The 18,875-nt window shown below is 32.4% G+C and overlaps 1 protein-coding gene across 1 annotated transcript in view; it reads right to left on the bottom strand.

The window, feature by feature from the left end:
* Positions 1-18,875, bottom strand: part of LOC149949437 (uncharacterized) — an 83,231-nt gene that overhangs the window by 6,744 nt on the left and 57,612 nt on the right. Inside the window, exons 4-5 of the mRNA XM_090169419.1 lie at positions 943-980; positions 766-867 (exon numbers count right to left, since the gene is read on the bottom strand). Of these exons, the coding sequence (XP_090025545.1) occupies positions 766-867; positions 943-980 (140 nt within the window). The remainder of the gene's footprint in view (positions 1-765; positions 868-942; positions 981-18,875) is intronic.

Raw genomic sequence — 18,875 nt, 5'->3', positions numbered from 1 at the left:
AGCAGTCGGTCAAACGAGAAATCGCCCGAATGAACAGTCGGCAAAATGCACTGTCCATTTGTCCGACTTCTCAGTCAGACAAATATGCAGTCGGCCAACTGGACAGTCGGCGTAACGTGTATTTTGTGGTCGGCCAAATGAGAAGTCGGCCAAACGAAACTGTCCCCATCAAACTAAGAAGGCCAGTGTTACTTTATAGAAAGGCTTATTCGAGCAAAGAAAAACGTCATCGATACGTCACCCGTGACGCAGCAGCAACATCAAATCAAGAAGGCCAATGTTACTTTTTAGAAAGGCCTATTCGAGCAAAGAAAAACGTCATCGATACGTCACCCGTGACGCAGCAGCAACATCAAATCAAGAAGGCCAGTGTTACTTTATAGAAAGGTCTATTCGAGCAAAGACAAACGTCATTGATACGTCACCCGTGACGCAGGAGCAGCAGCAACATCAAATCAAGAAGGCCAGTGTTACTTTATAGAAAGGTCTATTCGAGCAAAGACAAACGTCATTGATACGTCACCCGTGACGCAGCAGCAGCAGCAACATCAAATCAAGAAGGCCAGTGTTACTTTATAGAAAGGTCTATTCGAGCAAAGACAAACGTCATTGATACGTCACCCGTGACGCAGCAGCAGCAGCAACATCAAATCAAGAAGGCCAGTGTTACTTTATAGAAAGGCCTATTACTAGCCCAATAAAAACACGCTCATGGAGATAAACGATCAATATTATGTCCTAGTGTCAAGGTTGTTGCGATTGTACCTCATTTGATTGGCGTGCACTCTGGGTACGTCGTCGTACTTGTGGTAAACGGCGCCAAAGAGTAACAGGGAATCGAGCCACTCGATGTGGACGGTCAGCGAGGGCATGGGCGTCTGTTGGCCTCTGGTTCCGACGGGCGTCGTGACCACCACCGCGTTGGGCATCTGCGGCGTTGTGCCTGCCGGGTCCAGATACACCGCCGAAGACCCGCGCAGCTGAAAATAGAAATATCGATTACTTCAACACTTTAATTCTGGCAAATCAGTATCGGCTAAATTTCGCTAAAGGGCAGAGGTGGCGATGCTAGGTATATATCCTCTGGTAATTAATCAATCGATAATGAGTTTCTAATGACTCTACTTGAAAGCGCTATTGGTTGTTTGTCCCCTAAGTCCTTAGGATTGATATCCAAACTCTGCAAGGTGGAAGAGAGTCAAGAGACGGGCTAAAGCGTACGTTTTGACGTCGACCCTTGCCAATGACCCTTTGAGGATCGGGTGCTTAATGTTTTCGAGGCTCGAAACTCTTCTCTTTTCCGGTACGTGACCTATTTTTACCCTTTTGGGGGTTTCATAGTCCCCCTATTGGAGCGCTTTTTAAGTCCTGCGCGTATAATCGGTGGCGCGCTGGAATTATACTACGATAAAGGGACGAATTTAATCAAATGCATTTTGATTGACACCATTGCCAAAGGCAGTGTGGTATTTGGATATCTGCAAACTGATTCTCAGTGTATAGAGGCAGAGTATTTAGAGGGCTTCGTTGCTGTCTGTTCTATAGGAATACGGAGTCCTTTATCTGGTGGGGGTGGAGGTTAAACTTAAAAGCATTAAATTAATATTATACTAAGATATATAATGAAATTCAGCATTATATTAGTATGTAATTAAAATTGAGAATGAAATTAGTATGTAATTAAAATTAAGAATTAAACTAGTATTATAATAAATTTAAGAATTAAACTAGTATTATAATAAATTTAAGAATTAAACTAGTATTATAATAAATTTAAGAATTAAATTAGTATGTAATTAAAATTGAGAATTAAATTAGTATTTAATTAAAATTGGGAATTAAATTAGTATGTAATTAAAATTAAGAATTAAATTAATTTGAAATTGGAATAAAGAATCAAATTATTATTAAATTGAATTAAAGAATCAAATTAGTATTAAATTGAATTAAAGAATCAAATTAGTATTAAATTGAATTAAAGAATCAAATTAGTATTAAATTTAATTAAAGAATCAAATTAGTATTAAATTGAATTAAAGAATTAAATTAATAATTAATTAAAATAAAGAATGAAAATATTATTATATTAGGATAAAGATAATATATTATTATATTAGGATAAAGATAATATATTATTATATTATATTAGAATAAAGATAATATATTATTATATTATATTAGAATAAAGATAATATATTATTATATTAGGATAAAGATAATATATTAAGATAAAGAATGAAACTAATATTATATTAAGATAAAGAACGAAATAAATATTATATTAAGATAAAAAATGAAACTAATATTTTATTAAGATAAAGAATGAAATAAATAATATATTAAGATAAAGAATGAAATGAAACTAATATTATATTAAGATAAAGAATGAAATGAAACTAATATTATATTAAGATAAAGAATGAAATGAAACTAATATTATATTAAGATAAAGAATGAAATGAAACTAATATTATATTAAGATAAAGAATGAAATTAATATTATATTAAGACAAATAATTAAATTAATATTAAATTAAAATTTAGCATCAAAATAATAATAAATTGAAATGAAGAGTTAAATTAATATTAAATCGAAATGAAGAGTTAAATGAATATTAAATTAAAACTAAGAATTAATTTTAAAATATTATGATTTGTCAAATGTTAGTTTTCACGGATGCAGATGTCGACTTAAGCGCCGGACCATCGTTAACCTTTGGTCAACTCGTTCTGCAGCCCAATTTGAGGTTGAAATATGTTGAAGTGGCACCGTCAGAGGAGGGAGGGGTCTTTTTGGGATGAAGTGGCTCGCCGTCGAGGTTATAAAAAGAGAGAGAAAGAGGTATTTTCACTCAAAAGGAAATGTTTTTTAAAAAGCTGTTTTAAAGTGGTTTCTTTTTACGTGGACCGACCTCCGATTCTCATTTATCACGGTTTATGACGCTCTATCCGTTCGAACTGTCTTTTTTTTAGTGCGAACGTAACCTAGGTGACATTTATATTATTTTTGTTTGAAATAAGTTTACGCTATACTCGGTTGCAACTTTAGAAAACGAAAGTTCTACGAAGATTTCTAGATCGACTATGCTGAAGATGGCGCCGCAAAAAATGGGGGGCTTTTACCGTGACCATTATAAAACAGAAACGGGGAAAGTTTCTCAGTCTTGTGTAGCACCATCTTTCTAGAACTTCCCCTTATCTAACTCATTCTATTAAAATATCGGTGATCATGGGCGGATCCTGGATTTCATTTCGGGTGGGGTTTAATTAAATTTAATTTAATTTGATTTAAATGCCACTTAAATTTCGAAGGGATGGAAATTTGAACCCCGAAACCCCCTTAAATAAGATGATTATCATCCTTCTCACAGTCCATAGGTGGTTTCTTCTAACCCCCTTAAATAAGGCCTTGTTGGAAAAAATATCAATAGTTATTTGCTAAATGTATTGGTAAGTGAATGCTGGTACCTGCTCAATTATACGGTAAATAAATCATTAGGTTAGCTGATTATTTATTTATTAATTTATTCTTTACAAAAATTAATATCGAACTATTTTATTACTCTTTTTACCATCCAGGGCTAAGATGGGCGGTAACTTCCTTCACGACTAGGGTCCTTTGAAGTCTGTAACCATGGCGATTCGGCACCCGCGTGAAGAAGCTCGTTCTAACTTACACGCATTTGTTAGGGCACGGCCAACTCGCGCAATAGTGGCCAGCCCATTCGTTGAAGTTTCTATGTTAACCTACGAACAAAAATATCTCGCGCTGTCGAGCGCTCCTAGCGGAAAATTATTCGCAAAATAGTTTTTGCATTGAAGGCAATATAAAACCGAACGTGGCGCTGAACGCCGATAGTTTATAGCATGGTTTATAGCGGGAAAATCTTTGTTCGTGGAATTTCGGCGAATGGGTTGGCCGCTATTGCGCGAGTGTCAAAGTTGGCCGTGGTTAGGGTATTCATATTAAAGTAAAATTTGTGTTTGGCAATTAAATACAAGTGTTTTTATATTAGTTATCCTTCAAAAGCGATTAGAATTGGCCACTCGATGTGGTTTGTGGCCATTTTAACAAATTCAATTTCCATAAAATCTTCGTAAAGATTCCTTATATTTCTCGTATATAAATATAAATCTATAACCCATCAGTTGCTATACAAGGTGTTCTACATAAAAATTAACTAAAATTTATTTTTGGGTCAAACTTTGAAATTTTTAATTGGATTGATCATAAATGTTTTTTCTAATCATTTTCGAAACAAACTAATCTGATACTTCTAAGAAAATTTGGTCTAAAAATTTCTGAAATACTGTTTTGTTGAATCTCGGAAAACAATTACCTAAAAATTAATGTGTCTTAATTTCTGCAGAAATGGTCTGATGATTTTTGAAGAGATGATCTTATAATTTTTGAAGAAATGTTCTGATAATTTTGAAGAAATGTTCTGATAATTTTGAAGAAATGGTCTGATAATGTTTGAAGAAATGGCCTGATATTTTTTTAAGAAATGGTCTGGTGATTTTTGGAGAAACGGTCTGATAGTTTTTGAAGAAATGGTCTGATAATTTTTGAAGAAATGGTCTGATGATTCTCGAAATACCGGTCTAATAATTCCTTGGAAAATCAGGTCTGATAATTTCGGGAGAAATGGTCTGATGATTCTGAAAATGGTCTGAAAATTCGTTGAAAAATAAGGTCTGATGATTCTCGAAAAAGTGGTATTATAATTCCTTGGAAATTAAGATCTTATGATTCTCGAAAACATTGGTCTGGTAATTCATTGAAAAATAAGCTCTGATATTTTCTGGACAAATGATCTGATAATTATCGAAAAAATTGATCATAAATTAATTTGCGTTATGATTTTCAGAAACATTTTTATCAGAGATGGAGGTTAATTAAGCAAAAATTAAAATTAGAATTGGTGTGGAAAATGACTAATGTTGACCCATAAAGCCGGCCCTCCAATTTGCGCCAGACGAACCATAAACACCCTGTATGTGAGCCAGTTTGAATAAGGATTAAACTGTGTATATAATTATAAGGGACAGTTTGTAATTCCTAATGTCGAGTCATCGCATTCGAAATCCATTATCGCTGTATCTCTTAGCCAATTAAAACGGCCGCCAGACGTTCCAATAGTTGCATCTCGGTTTTAAAAGATAAAACTTTGTCTCCTGCAAGCGCGCTTTTCCTTCAAATCGATTCCTTATTTGAATAATTCATCCCTCGCTTCTACAATAAGCTCTCTCTAGCCTAATCAAAATGCCTATTCCAGGCCGTATTACTGGTCACCGCGAAAATATCTTATCCGTTGCTAGTTAGACGAAGAAGGGCTTACACCGGACCACCCCGACTTAAGAAAATATCGCCGACTCTACCCCAATTCCTAGCTTCGATTATACTGACAACTTTAAGGGGATAACTTAAATCCCGCTAAAGTGCCGTTTCGCCGTAATCTCGGAGTAAAGCCCGGCTCAGATTGGTTTCGCTAGTTCGTTGTTTTCTTCGGTTATAAATCAAATGGAATGCAATTTGTTATTCCAAAAATCCCCCTCTTAGTCGGCTATTCATTTATCGGCCTAGGGCTTCGAGGAAAATGGTTTAACGGCGCCATCTAGGCGAAAATCCCGATATCCTTTCGCCGACCAATCGGGGCCCGGATCGATGACGCAATCTCGAGATGACTCCGAATTAGCATTATAATGAAACTTTCATTTATTAGGGGGCTTACGCGCCTAGGGGCTCTCGAATTCGGTACCAAAGATTGTCCAAAATGTTCGCTTATCGCGGGCCCAAGTTCGGAGCCTCTCAGCCTCGTTTGCATATCGATGAATGTGAAACTCATTTTTGGTAAATTAGATTCCTTAACGAGGAAAACGCCTGGTTCGCCTTATTGAATAAATATTCCTTCGCTAAACTGCGTATTTATCATTTTGATTAAACGGATTCTGGACGGATTTGATGCCTTGGCGGAAATTGCGTCATATTCTACCAATATACCGACCGATACATACTCGACAAGGGGGAAGACACATTCACGTAGGTAAGGTCTTTGGAGGTCCATATCTACATTTCCCAAGTTTTACCAGATGGCGCCACCAGTCTGATATGTTGTTGCAAATTAGCTATAAATTTCTAATTATTTTTCCTTGTTTCCCTTTATAACGAATTGATAATAGTTTTACGTAAATATGTCATTTGAAATTCACGAAACGCTGTCTAGGTGGCGCTGTGGCGACACGCTCTTCCGAGGTAAAAAATAAAAATGTCTAAATCTGGCCGTTGTAATTGCTCCTTGCTACTTCTCTGTGTAAAATTATAATAAAATGCTAATATCAGAGAGTGTAAAGATTATGAGAGGCGTCTCTCTTTCAAAAAAGCGTACTAACTTTTTTTTTCCAAAAATGTCCACTACTACCGTAAGAGCGATGGCGCCACCAGTGGCGCCGTTCTCACAGCGCGTGCGTTTCGATGTTAGGTTTAAAAGAGACGCAAAAACTTTCCAGATTTTTAATGCTAGTTTTACAAGGTTTTTAAATAATTTAGTGGGTCTGGGGTATATTCTTTTGTTTTAAATTGTAAAATATTGAAAACAAGAAATCCTTGTTCATCTTTTTTTAAGTTTCCAAAGGAAAAAGACTGGTAAATTCGCATTTTCATTAGATAGGCTTATTGGCATATTAACTTAATATAAAGTTTAGTTCTATTTTGTGGCTGAAAAATGTAATTAATGATGGGCTTACAAATAAAACTACGGAATATTTACACGTTAACCATATAATTTGCGCGAATAATTTCATTGATGCCAGTTTCATGAATATTAGAACTAAAAATAGGCTCACACCATCCGCTGTGCCAACAATTTTCAGTCTTAATGACTCTACACCATTGGAAATTTCAGAAAATGGTAATTTCAATTCAAGCCTTGCTACTCCTCTGGGAAGATCTAAAGGATAAAACCAAAATTAAGTTTTTATTAACGGACAGGATTAGCCAAGATTTTGTAGATAATTTTCTTGGATCTATAAGACAGAAAGGAGGCAACCGCGAGTCCGTGATCATCCCAATCCACAACAATTTCGAGCTGCATACAGGGCGGCCTCTGTGAATAATCTCTTGAAACCACCGGATTCTAATTTTGAAAATCTTGTAGTCTCGCAAAGCCAGGGGCAATGTTCCGATGAAGACTTAGAATTTTGTAATTCTATTGGAAGTCCAAACCTGCTAAAACAAAATGTTCTTAGTTACATTTCAGGATATCTAATTCACCGCTGCTACTCAAACCTTCAATGCTCTTCTTGCATAAGTCAACTCAAAAAAGACAATCCAATTGTTGACCCAACAAATCTGCTCTTTTACTTTAAAGCTTTCAAAACAGCAAAGAATTCTTCTATCAGCTGCTCAGCAGCCTCATCGTACCAACTGATAGTTTCTTCAAATTTGTAACTGAGACAAATGAATTAAGTATTTGACACCAGTTTTAAGCTTTTATCGCACATGACAAATATTAAAGGACGTTTGGAGAGATTCATCATTCAAAGAATTGACAAGAAATATTTTAAAGCTAATGAAGATTCTCCATGTGCAACTGCATACCAAAACATGATATCTTTTTTCATAGAATTCTGCATACATAGTTCCCTTAAAAAACAAGATCTCAACCATGAATACATGAAAACCCAGAAAAGATTAGATAGGAAACTGTTAAAAATACAACATTAATCTCATTTTACCAACTTCAATGTTTCCTCGTATTTTTTAATTTATAACGCTCTGTTCTCGTTAAGCCTCGGCCATTTCATAAAATTTCCAATGAATTTCCTTGGTTAATCAAACAAATAATTCTTTTAGTATCAAAATATTATAAATAGTTCGCTTTCTTGTACTTACGTTTCTTTATTTTTCACGGAATTGAATTTTATTAATTTTAAATTAGCATAATTCAACTATGTTTAACAGCCATGACTGATGAAAAACTTTCCGGATGTTTACAAAATTTAAAAATTTTCCAGTAGCGACATCGTGTGTCGGATAGTATCGTAACCTCTCCTATGGGCGCGCGCTCTCAAAATCTTGTACGAAATTTTAACGTTACGGGAATAGGAAGAAACGCCTCTCATAATCTTTACACTCTCTGCTAATATTAACCAATTACAGGTTATATTTTTGCATCATAACATATTACATAACTAAATTACATATAGAGCCTAGTGCCGCCGATCCAACGCCGATCCAACGCCGAATTTCATTTTGGATTTTCTACGTAACTTAATTTTTTTTCTTTCAAAAATTTTTTTATTTTTTTTCCAAATTTTCGAAAGAGGGGAGAAACTTTTCTTCGCTCCGCCGCCGCCGGAAAAAATAAACGAAGGATGAAAAAATACGCGAAAAAGTAGATTAATCCATAATTTAAAGGGATAATATAGCTAAATCCTTAACAAATTTGAAGAAATTGAAAAACTTACTAATAACTCGTACCAATAGGTCTTCGAGTAAAAAAAAAACGCGAATCTCGGATCAAATAGATCTTCGAGCGATAAACTACATAAAAACTAAACAAAATAGCCAGAAATTCCAACGGTAGACCGGTTTCGTTCTATTTGGAACTCATCAGTACCGTGCGGGAAATCTGGCTGGCGACTGTTATATCGAAAAGAGAAACTAAGCCTAAACATTAAAAATTTCAAAACGCGTTGCATAGAGAATAGTTTATACGATAAGTAAAGTTAGAAGAAACCACCTATGGACGGTGGTTCTGCGGTTGGCCTACCACCAGGATATTTGCGTGGCGGGAAGAAAACTTACAGGAAAACTGGCAGAAGAAATCCTAGGCCTTTAATTTTTTTTATGAGAAATCATCATTTTTTGCCTTTTCGCTTAAAAGAAAGTTTCAATTGGTGCCATCTACCATAAACCAAAGCGTTAAAATCGAACCTTTAATGGTTTCGCCCATAACGTTCGTTTTCCTGTAAGAATTTTCCGAAATAGAGAAACTTTAAGTCTTTCTTCCTCCGGATCTAATTGGCCATGAAGAGAGCCCCTATAAACTCTACAAAGCTCCCGGTAATCCATCTACGATTTCTTTGTATTTCGGTTTTAAAGTCCCAATGCTATATATTTCTTTATTTTTTATTCCAGTGGCATATAGACCGTAAGAAAGTTCCGATTAGCTTAGAAATATCGCTTCAGATGGCGAAGAAGTAATTTTAAAGTTTGATATTGAGGAACTGCAAAGGAAAAAAAAACTTTTATTGTTTGAAAAGAGCGAATCCCCGATAACGGGTTTACGCTAAGCCTTCCTCGCGCCCTGTTCTTCATTCTTATTTTCCTCCGAATTTAAAGGGTGGCTTACAGGTTTTTCCCTTTTTGTATGTCCAAATGTCAAAAAATGAAAGTGACGTTTTACTTTCTTTATTTTTGGGAGGAAATGTATATTTCAAATCGGAAATAATATTTTTTTGAATGATATGAAACATGATAGTTTTTTTTTGGACGTCCGTTACCGTTTTCTCGTCACCTTTACCGACAAACCGGTAAATAACTATTTGATACGCCGTCAATATCATACCGGAAATAAACGTAATATACTCCGAATCTAATGAGACGTGAAAGAAAAATTGTAAGAAAGCTAAGACTAAGGCTTAGGTAAGAGTTAGAACGGGGCCGACGCTGGATTAGGCTTAATGGTTTCCTTTGTTATTTCCAATTGCGCCTGCTGTTTGTTTTGCGTCGCGTACAGGACAGTTTCTCTGTTTATTCTGTTCTTGTCATTTCGAAAGGGCTAAATGTAAAGCAGCCCTACCCCGTCCCAACTGCTGCCTTTAACAGGCCATCTAATTCTATTTGCACCGAAAATGGGTTAATCCAATCCAGAGCCAGCCATTCATGAACCACTCTATATCCCCTCTCTTCCTTGTTTTGTTGATTAAATTTGGGCTCTTAATTTAATGTTACTGCAGCCCTATTACGGCAGTTTTATCTCCCCATGATCCCGCGCTAGTTTAGCTATCATTGAAGATACTGTTACTGATTCTTAGTGGTTTTCACCCCCAAATTACCTTCGATTAAATTGCCTTATATTTACGGGTTTATATATATTTATTTTATATACTATTATTTGTATTAATAAAAATGTTAAGATTTTTACTAATTAGTTAATCTTCTTAATTTGACCTTTTCAAGATTAATGTTTTCTTTATAACGTTTAATTTACAAGTAACCAATTTAGAATCATAAATATTTCTTTAACGGGATAAATTACTAAATATCTCAAGCACGTTATTTTTAAATCATTGATTTAAATCGTATATGATATCTCAATGAATTGATGAAAACGTTAAAAATAGTTACTTATACAACAAGTGCTAATTAAATTTAATTAGGATGAATTTAAATTTTAAATGACGTTACCAAAAACGTGATAAATAGTTATCTAGTGAGCCTCATTTACAACAAATGGTAATTAAATTTAGTTACGATTAATTTAATTTTTACTTATACTACCAAAAAACTTGAAAAATAGTTTGTATTAGTAGCAATTCGTAGCGCACTAACCAGTTACAACAAATGGTAATTAAATTTAGTTAGGATTCATTTAAATTTAAACTTATACTACCAAACACCCGAACTGAAATTTGCAATAGCAATTCGTAGCAAACCTCAATATCCAGTTACAACCAATGGTAATTAAACTTAGTAAGGATTAATTTAAATTGAACTTATGAACGTTTGTTTTATGAACTGCTTGTGGCAGTACCAATTCGTACCAAGCATCATTTACAACAAACGGTAATTAAAATCAATTGAGATTAATTTTAGCTTACGTCATCGATATAAGGCAATCACGAAAAAATGCATTATATTAAAAAACTTATGAAGTAATAATGTCAAATAAAAATTCTGATTTAAATTAGATAAATAATTTAATATATTTAACCTAAAAAGAAATAAAATAACTAAAATAAATCCATCATATCTGACACACTTTGGTGAAATTTAATTTTAGCCCCTTCTAAAATATTTAAGATTTTTATACTCAAACAGGTCTTCCAAAAAAATTCCATATTTTACAAAACATAATAAACTTGGTAACGTACATGATAGGAAATTTAATATATTCAAATAAGGGGTGCGGGAATACCTTCATCACCCTTATATATATATTTATCAGTGGAATCTCATCTTCCAACCGCAAAAATATATAGCCACTCCATCACCGCAAAACTTGACGTTTTCGGGCTTCGGTTTGACTTGGAAAAACCTTTTCTATTTGGTCATATGCAAAGTTTAATAATAGCCAGTACCAGATCGTAAGTAAAAGTGGGAGAGGGGTGTAAAGGTCTAATGATTCGGAGGCTACTAAGAGAGGTTAAGCAGGACGCTCTAGAAGTTTGAGCGAAAACGTTAGATTCTTTAAAATCAGTTAAGCGGTCTTTCACTTTGACTGCTAAAGAAAACATGTACAGTTTTTACGTATTTTAGATATATTTGCTAAACCCGGGTACACGACGAAAATAACAAAGTGTTTAACCATTAATAATAATAATAATAAGGCACCACCTTAGGCCTAAGTCATCAAGCGATTTTTAAAGCCATTAATTCAGGTGGCCGAGTTATATATATATATATATATATATATATATATATATATATATATATATATATATATATATATATATATATATATATATTTATTCATAATATATATTATATATATTATATATATATTATTTACCAAAATACCTGCAGTTACCATTATTTACCAGAATACCTCTATTTACCATTATCAAAATAATCAGCTAGGTTAATAACCAAGGCACCACCTTAGGCCCAAGTCATCTAGCGACTTATAATGCCTTTAAACAGGTGGCCGGGTTACAATGCGTAGGAGGGTGGTGGCTAGCCCTTCATGCCACGCGAGCCAACAGCTCCCTACACTAACTATTACCGTTAACCGCAACAAGTTTCTATGGAAGGAGAAACTGAAGAACCCGGGGGAAACCCCTTAAACCAGTAGGGAGAGAACACGCCTTATGTATGGCTGTGAGTATTGTATAAATAAAAGCATTTATTTTCCTGTACCCTAGATGCTTTACTGTAAATGTCTCTTCCGATTTCGCCCATAAAATACGAGGCGTTTCAATTTAAACCAATATTTACGATTGCTAAAACGCGCGTTGCTAGAAAAGGAACAACCATAATTATATCTCAATTTGTTGAGCTGGAAAATTGTATTATAGATTATTTTGATACATAGATATTAGTTCGACAGAAATATGGCATAGTTTTTATCACGTGACTCTTGACTTTGTCGTTCAAATTTCTAGAGCGCTCTGCTTAATCTCTCTAATATTTAATTACTTACTCTTCTACGAGGAGTATAAAAGTCTTTTATGATCTTTAAGAGGTCGCTATCAGTTCGGGTCACCGGATAGCGCGGATAAGGGCTCGCGTCTATGGCAGTCGAAAGAGGTTTTTGGTTCCGAGTAAGGTCAGTCTCGTAAGCCATCGCCGCGTTTGACTGTGATGCATCGCTCTCTATTAAGGGAAATTTCTTTCAAAAGCTTCCCGGGAATGCCGCGGCAGGGCGCGTCGAACTTTTGTCGAGCCAAGGACTGCCCATAGGGATCGCCTAATTGGATTAAATGTTGGGGAAATTTCAATTTTTATACTCCACTAAAAAAAATCTTTTTTTTTTGGGGATGTAGTATAAATTAGACTATATAGGCTTTCGATGTAATTTTAGTCTTCTTGTAGAAGGTAATATGGTGGGTGGGGTGTCGTCTAAGTTTGTTCTTTCGTCCCATTATAACGGATTCTTTTGTTTTAGCCTATTAAGTAAGCTCTTTTTCAACGATAATGGTTCCTAGAACCTTAGATTCCTTAAGACGAAACTTTTTATCTTACCGTTATATCCTAAAAACTATAAATATGATACTTCCTATTCTCCCGATGCTCATTTTCTTAATGATAAAAACTTTTAATCTTTTGGTTATATCAAAAGTAACATAATTAAATAAAGAATGACACTTCCTATTTTTCCAATACTCATTTTCTTAATGATAACGAGCTTTTTATCTATGGGTTATATCATAAGTAAATTTTTAATTAAGTATGTCACTTCCGATTTTTCCGAAGCTAATTTTCTTAGTAACATAATAAAGTAAGTATGACACTTCCTATTCTACCGACGAAAATTTTCTTACTGATAACGAACTTTTATTTAGTGGTTATATCATAAGTAACATAATAATATAAGTTTGGCACTTAATATTCTACCGACGAAAATTTTCTTACTGATAACGAACTTTTATTTAGTGGTTATATCATAAGTAACATAATAATATAAGTTTGGCACTTAATATTCTACCGACGAAAATTTTCTTACTGATAACGAACTTTTATTTAGTGGCTATATCATAAGTAACATAATAATATAAGTTTGGCACTTAATATTCTACCGACGAAAATTTTCTTACTGATAACGAACTTTTATTTAGTGGTTATATCATAAGTAACATAATAATATAAGTTTGGCACTTAATATTCTACCGACGAAAATTTTCTTACTGATAACGAACTTTTATTTAGTGGTTATATCATAAGTAACATAATAATATAAGTTTGGCACTTAATATTCTACCGACGAAAATTTTCTTACTGATAACGAACTTTTATTTAGTTGCTATATCATAAGTAACATAATAATATAAGTTTGGCACTTAATATTCTACCGACGAAAATTTTCTTACTGATAACGAACTTTTATTTAGTGGCTATATCATAAGTAACATAATAATATAAGTTTGGCACTTAATATTCTACCGACGAAAATTTTCTTACTGATAACGAACTTTTATTTAGTGGTTATATCATAAGTAACATAATAATATAAGTTTGGCACTTAATATTCTACCGACGAAAATTTTCTTACTGATAACGAACTTTTATTTAGTGGTTATATCATAAGTAACATAATAATATAAGTTTGGCACTTAATATTCTACCGACGAAAATTTTCTTACTGATAACGAACTTTTATTTAGTGGCTATATCATAAGTGACATAATAATATAAGTTTGGCACTTAATATTCTACCGACGAAAATTTTCTTACTGATAACGAACTTTTATTTAGTGGTTATATCATAAGTAACATAATAATATAAGTTTGGCACTTAATATTCTACCGACGAAAATTTTCTTACTGATAACGAACTTTTATTTAGTGGTTATATCATAAGTAACATAATAATATAAGTTTGGCACTTAATATTCTACCGACGAAAATTTTCTTACTGATAACGAACTTTTATTTAGTGGCTATATCATAAGTAACATAATAATATAAGTTTGGCACTTAATATTCTACCGACGAAAATTTTCTTACTGATAACGAACTTTTATTTAGTGGTTATATCATAAGTAACATAATAATATAAGTTTGGCACTTAATATTCTACCGACGAAAATTTTCTTACTGATAACGAACTTTTATTTAGTGGTTATATCATAAGTAACATAATAATATAAGTTTGGCACTTAATATTCTACCGACGAAAATTTTCTTACTGATAACGAACTTTTATTTAGTTGCTATATCATAAGTAACATAATAATATAAGTTTGGCACTTAATATTCTACCGACGAAAATTTTCTTACTGATAACGAACTTTTATTTAGTGGCTATATCATAAGTAACATAATAATATAAGTTTGGCACTTAATATTCTACCGACGAAAATTTTCTTACTGATAACGAACTTTTATTTAGTGGTTATATCATAAGTAACATAATAATATAAGTTTGGCACTTAATATTCTACCGACGAAAATTTTCTTACTGATAAAGAACTTTTATTTAGTGGTTATATCATAAGTAACATAATAATATAAGTTTGGCACTTAATATTCTACCGACGAAAATTTTCTTACTGATAACGAACTTTTATTTAGTGGCTATATCATAAGTAACATAATAATATAAGTTTGGCACTTAATATTCTACCGACGAAAATTTTCTTACTGATAACGAACTTTTATTTAGTGGTTATATCATAAGTAACATAATAATATAAGTTTGGCACTTAATATTCTACCGACGAAAATTTTCTTACTGATAACGAACTTTTATTTAGTGGTTATATCATAAGTAACATAATAATATAAGTTTGGCACTTAATATTCTACCGACGAAAATTTTCTTACTGATAACGAACTTTTATTTAGTGGCTATGTCATAAGTAACATAATAATATAAGTTTGGCACTTAATATTCTACCGACGAAAATTTTCTTACTGATAACGAACTTTTATTTAGTGGCTATATCATAAGTAACATAATAATATAAGTTTGGCACTTAATATTCTACCGACGAAAATTTTCTTACTGATAACGAACTTTTATTTAGTGGTTATATCATAAGTAACATAATAATATAAGTTTGGCACTTAATATTCTACCGACGAAAATTTTCTTACTGATAACGAACTTTTATTTAGTGGTTATATCATAAGTAACATAATAATATAAGTTTGGCACTTAATATTCTACCGACGAAAATTTTCTTACTGATAACGAACTTTTATTTAGTGGTTATATCATAAGTAACATAATAATATAAGTTTGGCACTTAATATTCTACCGACGAAAATTTTCTTACTGATAACGAACTTTTATTTAGTGGCTATATCATAAGTAACATAATAATATAAGTTTGGCACTTAATATTCTACCGACGAAAATTTTCTTACTGATAACGAACTTTTATTTAGTGGCTATATCATAAGTAACATAATAATATAAGTTTGGCACTTAATATTCTACCGACGAAAATTTTCTTACTGATAACGAACTTTTATTTAGTGGTTATATCATAAGTAACATAATAATATAAGTTTGGCACTTAATATTCTACCGACGAAAATTTTCTTACTGATAACGAACTTTTATTTAGTGGTTATATCATAAGTAACATAATAATATAAGTTTGGCACTTAATATTCTACCGACGAAAATTTTCTTACTGAGAACGAACTTTTATTTAGTGGCTATATCATAAGTAACATAATAATATAAGTTTGGCACTTAATATTCTACCGACGAAAATTTTCTTACTGATAACGAACTTTTATTTAGTGGCTATATCATAAGTAACATAATAATATAAGTTTGGCACTTAATATTCTACCGACGAAAATTTTTTTACTGATAACGAACTTTTATTTAGTGGTTATATCATAAGTAACATAATAATATAAGTTTGCCACTTAATATTCTACCGACGAAAATTTTCTTACTGATAACGAACTTTTATTTAGTGGTTATATCATAAGTAACATAATAATATAAGTTTGGCACTTAATATTCTACCGACGAAAATTTTCTTACTGATAACGAACTTTTATTTAGTGGCTATGTCATAAGTAACATAATAATATAAGTTTGGCACTTAATATTCTACCGACGAAAATTTTCTTACTGATAACGAACTTTTATTTAGTGGCTATATCATAAGTAACATAATAATATAAGTTTGGCACTTAATATTCTACCGACGAAAATTTTCTTACTGATAACGAACTTTTATTTAGTGGTTATATCATAAGTAACATAATAATATAAGTTTGGCACTTAATATTCTACCGACGAAAATTTTCTTACTGATAACGAACTTTTATTTAGTGGTTATATCATAAGTAACATAATAATATAAGTTTGGCACTTAATATTCTACCGACGAAAATTTTCTTACTGATAACGAACTTTTATTTAGTGGTTATATCATAAGTAACATAATAATATAAGTTTGGCACTTAATATTCTACCGACGAAAATTTTCTTACTGATAACGAACTTTTATTTAGTGGCTATATCATAAGTAACATAATAATATAAGTTTGGCACTTAATATTCTACCGACGAAAATTTTCTTACTGATAACGAACTTTTATTTAGTGGTTATATCATAAGTAACATAATAATATAAGTTTGGCACTTAATATTCTACCGACGAAAATTTTCTTACTGATAACGAACTTTTATTTAGTGGTTATATCATAAGTAACATAATAATATAAGTTTGACACTTCCTATTCTACCGACGAAAATTTTCTTACTGATAACGAATTTTTATTTAATATTATGTTTATTTTCTTAATTACAGTTTGTTTCACGACTGACTATATACATCATTAAGTGGCTAAAGACTGAGAACTAACCGCGAACTTGTTGTTAGTCTTTGGAAGGTAACGGTGTCCAATTAATAACCACCGTCAGCCAATTTTAAGGATTCACCAAGGCTTAGTAAAATTTGAAACGCTTTCAACAGTATAAAAAAAACGTTTACTTTGGCAAAATAATGATCAATTATTGTATTATTAATTATAACTAATTATTATTCCGATAACTCAAACACTCCGAATTCGATTATCATTAACCGAAATCGTTCAGTGTCATACTCATAAGTTAACGATAATAGTGAGTGTAGGGAGCTGTTGGCTAGATAACTTGGGCCGAACGTGGTACCTTGGGTATTAGCCTAGCTGATTATTATTATTGTATATGTCTTTAATGTTACCATAAGTAATATAACAAACTTAAGTATGACGCTTCCTATTCTCATGTTTCATTTTCGCTCTGATTACGCAATCACTCCATCATTAACCGAAATCGTTCCTTGCCATACTTATATTTTATGTTTCTTATGACAGTACGTGGTAATATAAATGGGGCTTTTAAATGTTCCAGTTTCCTGGTGATAAGTTGGGTGGATATATCGACGTATTTTTTAATCATTTTGGAAACGTTTATCAAATCGCTTATTTCTAGGCGACCGGGTTTTATTGCAGAAGCGATGAATTGGAGTTAATGGGATTTTATATTGGAAATGCGGACACACTGGCTAGTTTATATAGATATTTATCTTGATACACGGTAGGAGATCATTTGCAGAAAGACAATTACGCGAGTTGCCTACAGGATTAGTTGAAAGATAAATTTTAAGTAAAAGTCCAAAGGCGATTGTATATTGTTTAACCTACTTTCACTATTAGCATCATAAGGTTATAAAATATTTACGGAAGAAGTATCGCTCCAGGCCATTAAAGTGAAACATGTATCGTCTCAGGTTCGAGCCAATTAATGTACAATGCATCTAGTTTTTCGAAAAATTACAGATTTCACTGGGTCACACTGTTAAAAATAAAGGTTTTAATTTAGACCTCTAAAGTGGTTAAAACTTTTTCCAATATTTAAGACCATTCATTGTTTTATCATAAAACATATTTAAATCTTCTGCTCCCCAAATTCAGTCCTTTCGTGGAGTGTTTAAGTACTTATTTTACACTCTTTTATCCATTTTACTTCATAAACAGTAAGAAGTTAATCCTTTTTAACTTTATTTTCAGTCCTTTATAGGCCCTTATTTAATACTTTTTTTATTATTATTCAATACGACTCAATAGATTAACCATTAACATGGCCAGATTAAGCTGGTTTTCACAAGGAGGAAATAGTCGTTGAACGAAGTGGGTTGATCACGTAAAGTATCATTTAATACTTTCAGTTTTTGATATACACATAGCAAAAATTTCTTTAGTGCCGATATTTGGGTTATCATAGTTTGACGCTTTAATCAATATCGCCTATATTTAAAATCTGTTATCAAATTTTTAAAGACTTAACCTTAGTTAAATATTCCTGGTGATTGGAATTTCTTCGCTTTAAGTTATTTTAAAGAAAATATTAAAAAAATAAATAACGTAGTATTCAAATACTAGTCTCGAAATTGGTCCATATACTTTTTTTCTTCGTTTAAGGGAATTAAATGGGTATTCAAAAGGATTAAATGTTAGAACATAACTTTTTATA

Source organism: Leiobunum rupestre, chromosome 3, assembly GCF_980474605.1.
Source record: "Leiobunum rupestre chromosome 3, qqLeiRupe1.1.hap1, whole genome shotgun sequence".
In the NCBI taxonomy this organism is placed as follows: Eukaryota; Metazoa; Arthropoda; class Arachnida; order Opiliones; family Sclerosomatidae; genus Leiobunum; species Leiobunum rupestre.
Note: the sequence above shows the minus strand (reverse complement) of the source record. Positions and strands in the feature narration are given on the sequence as shown.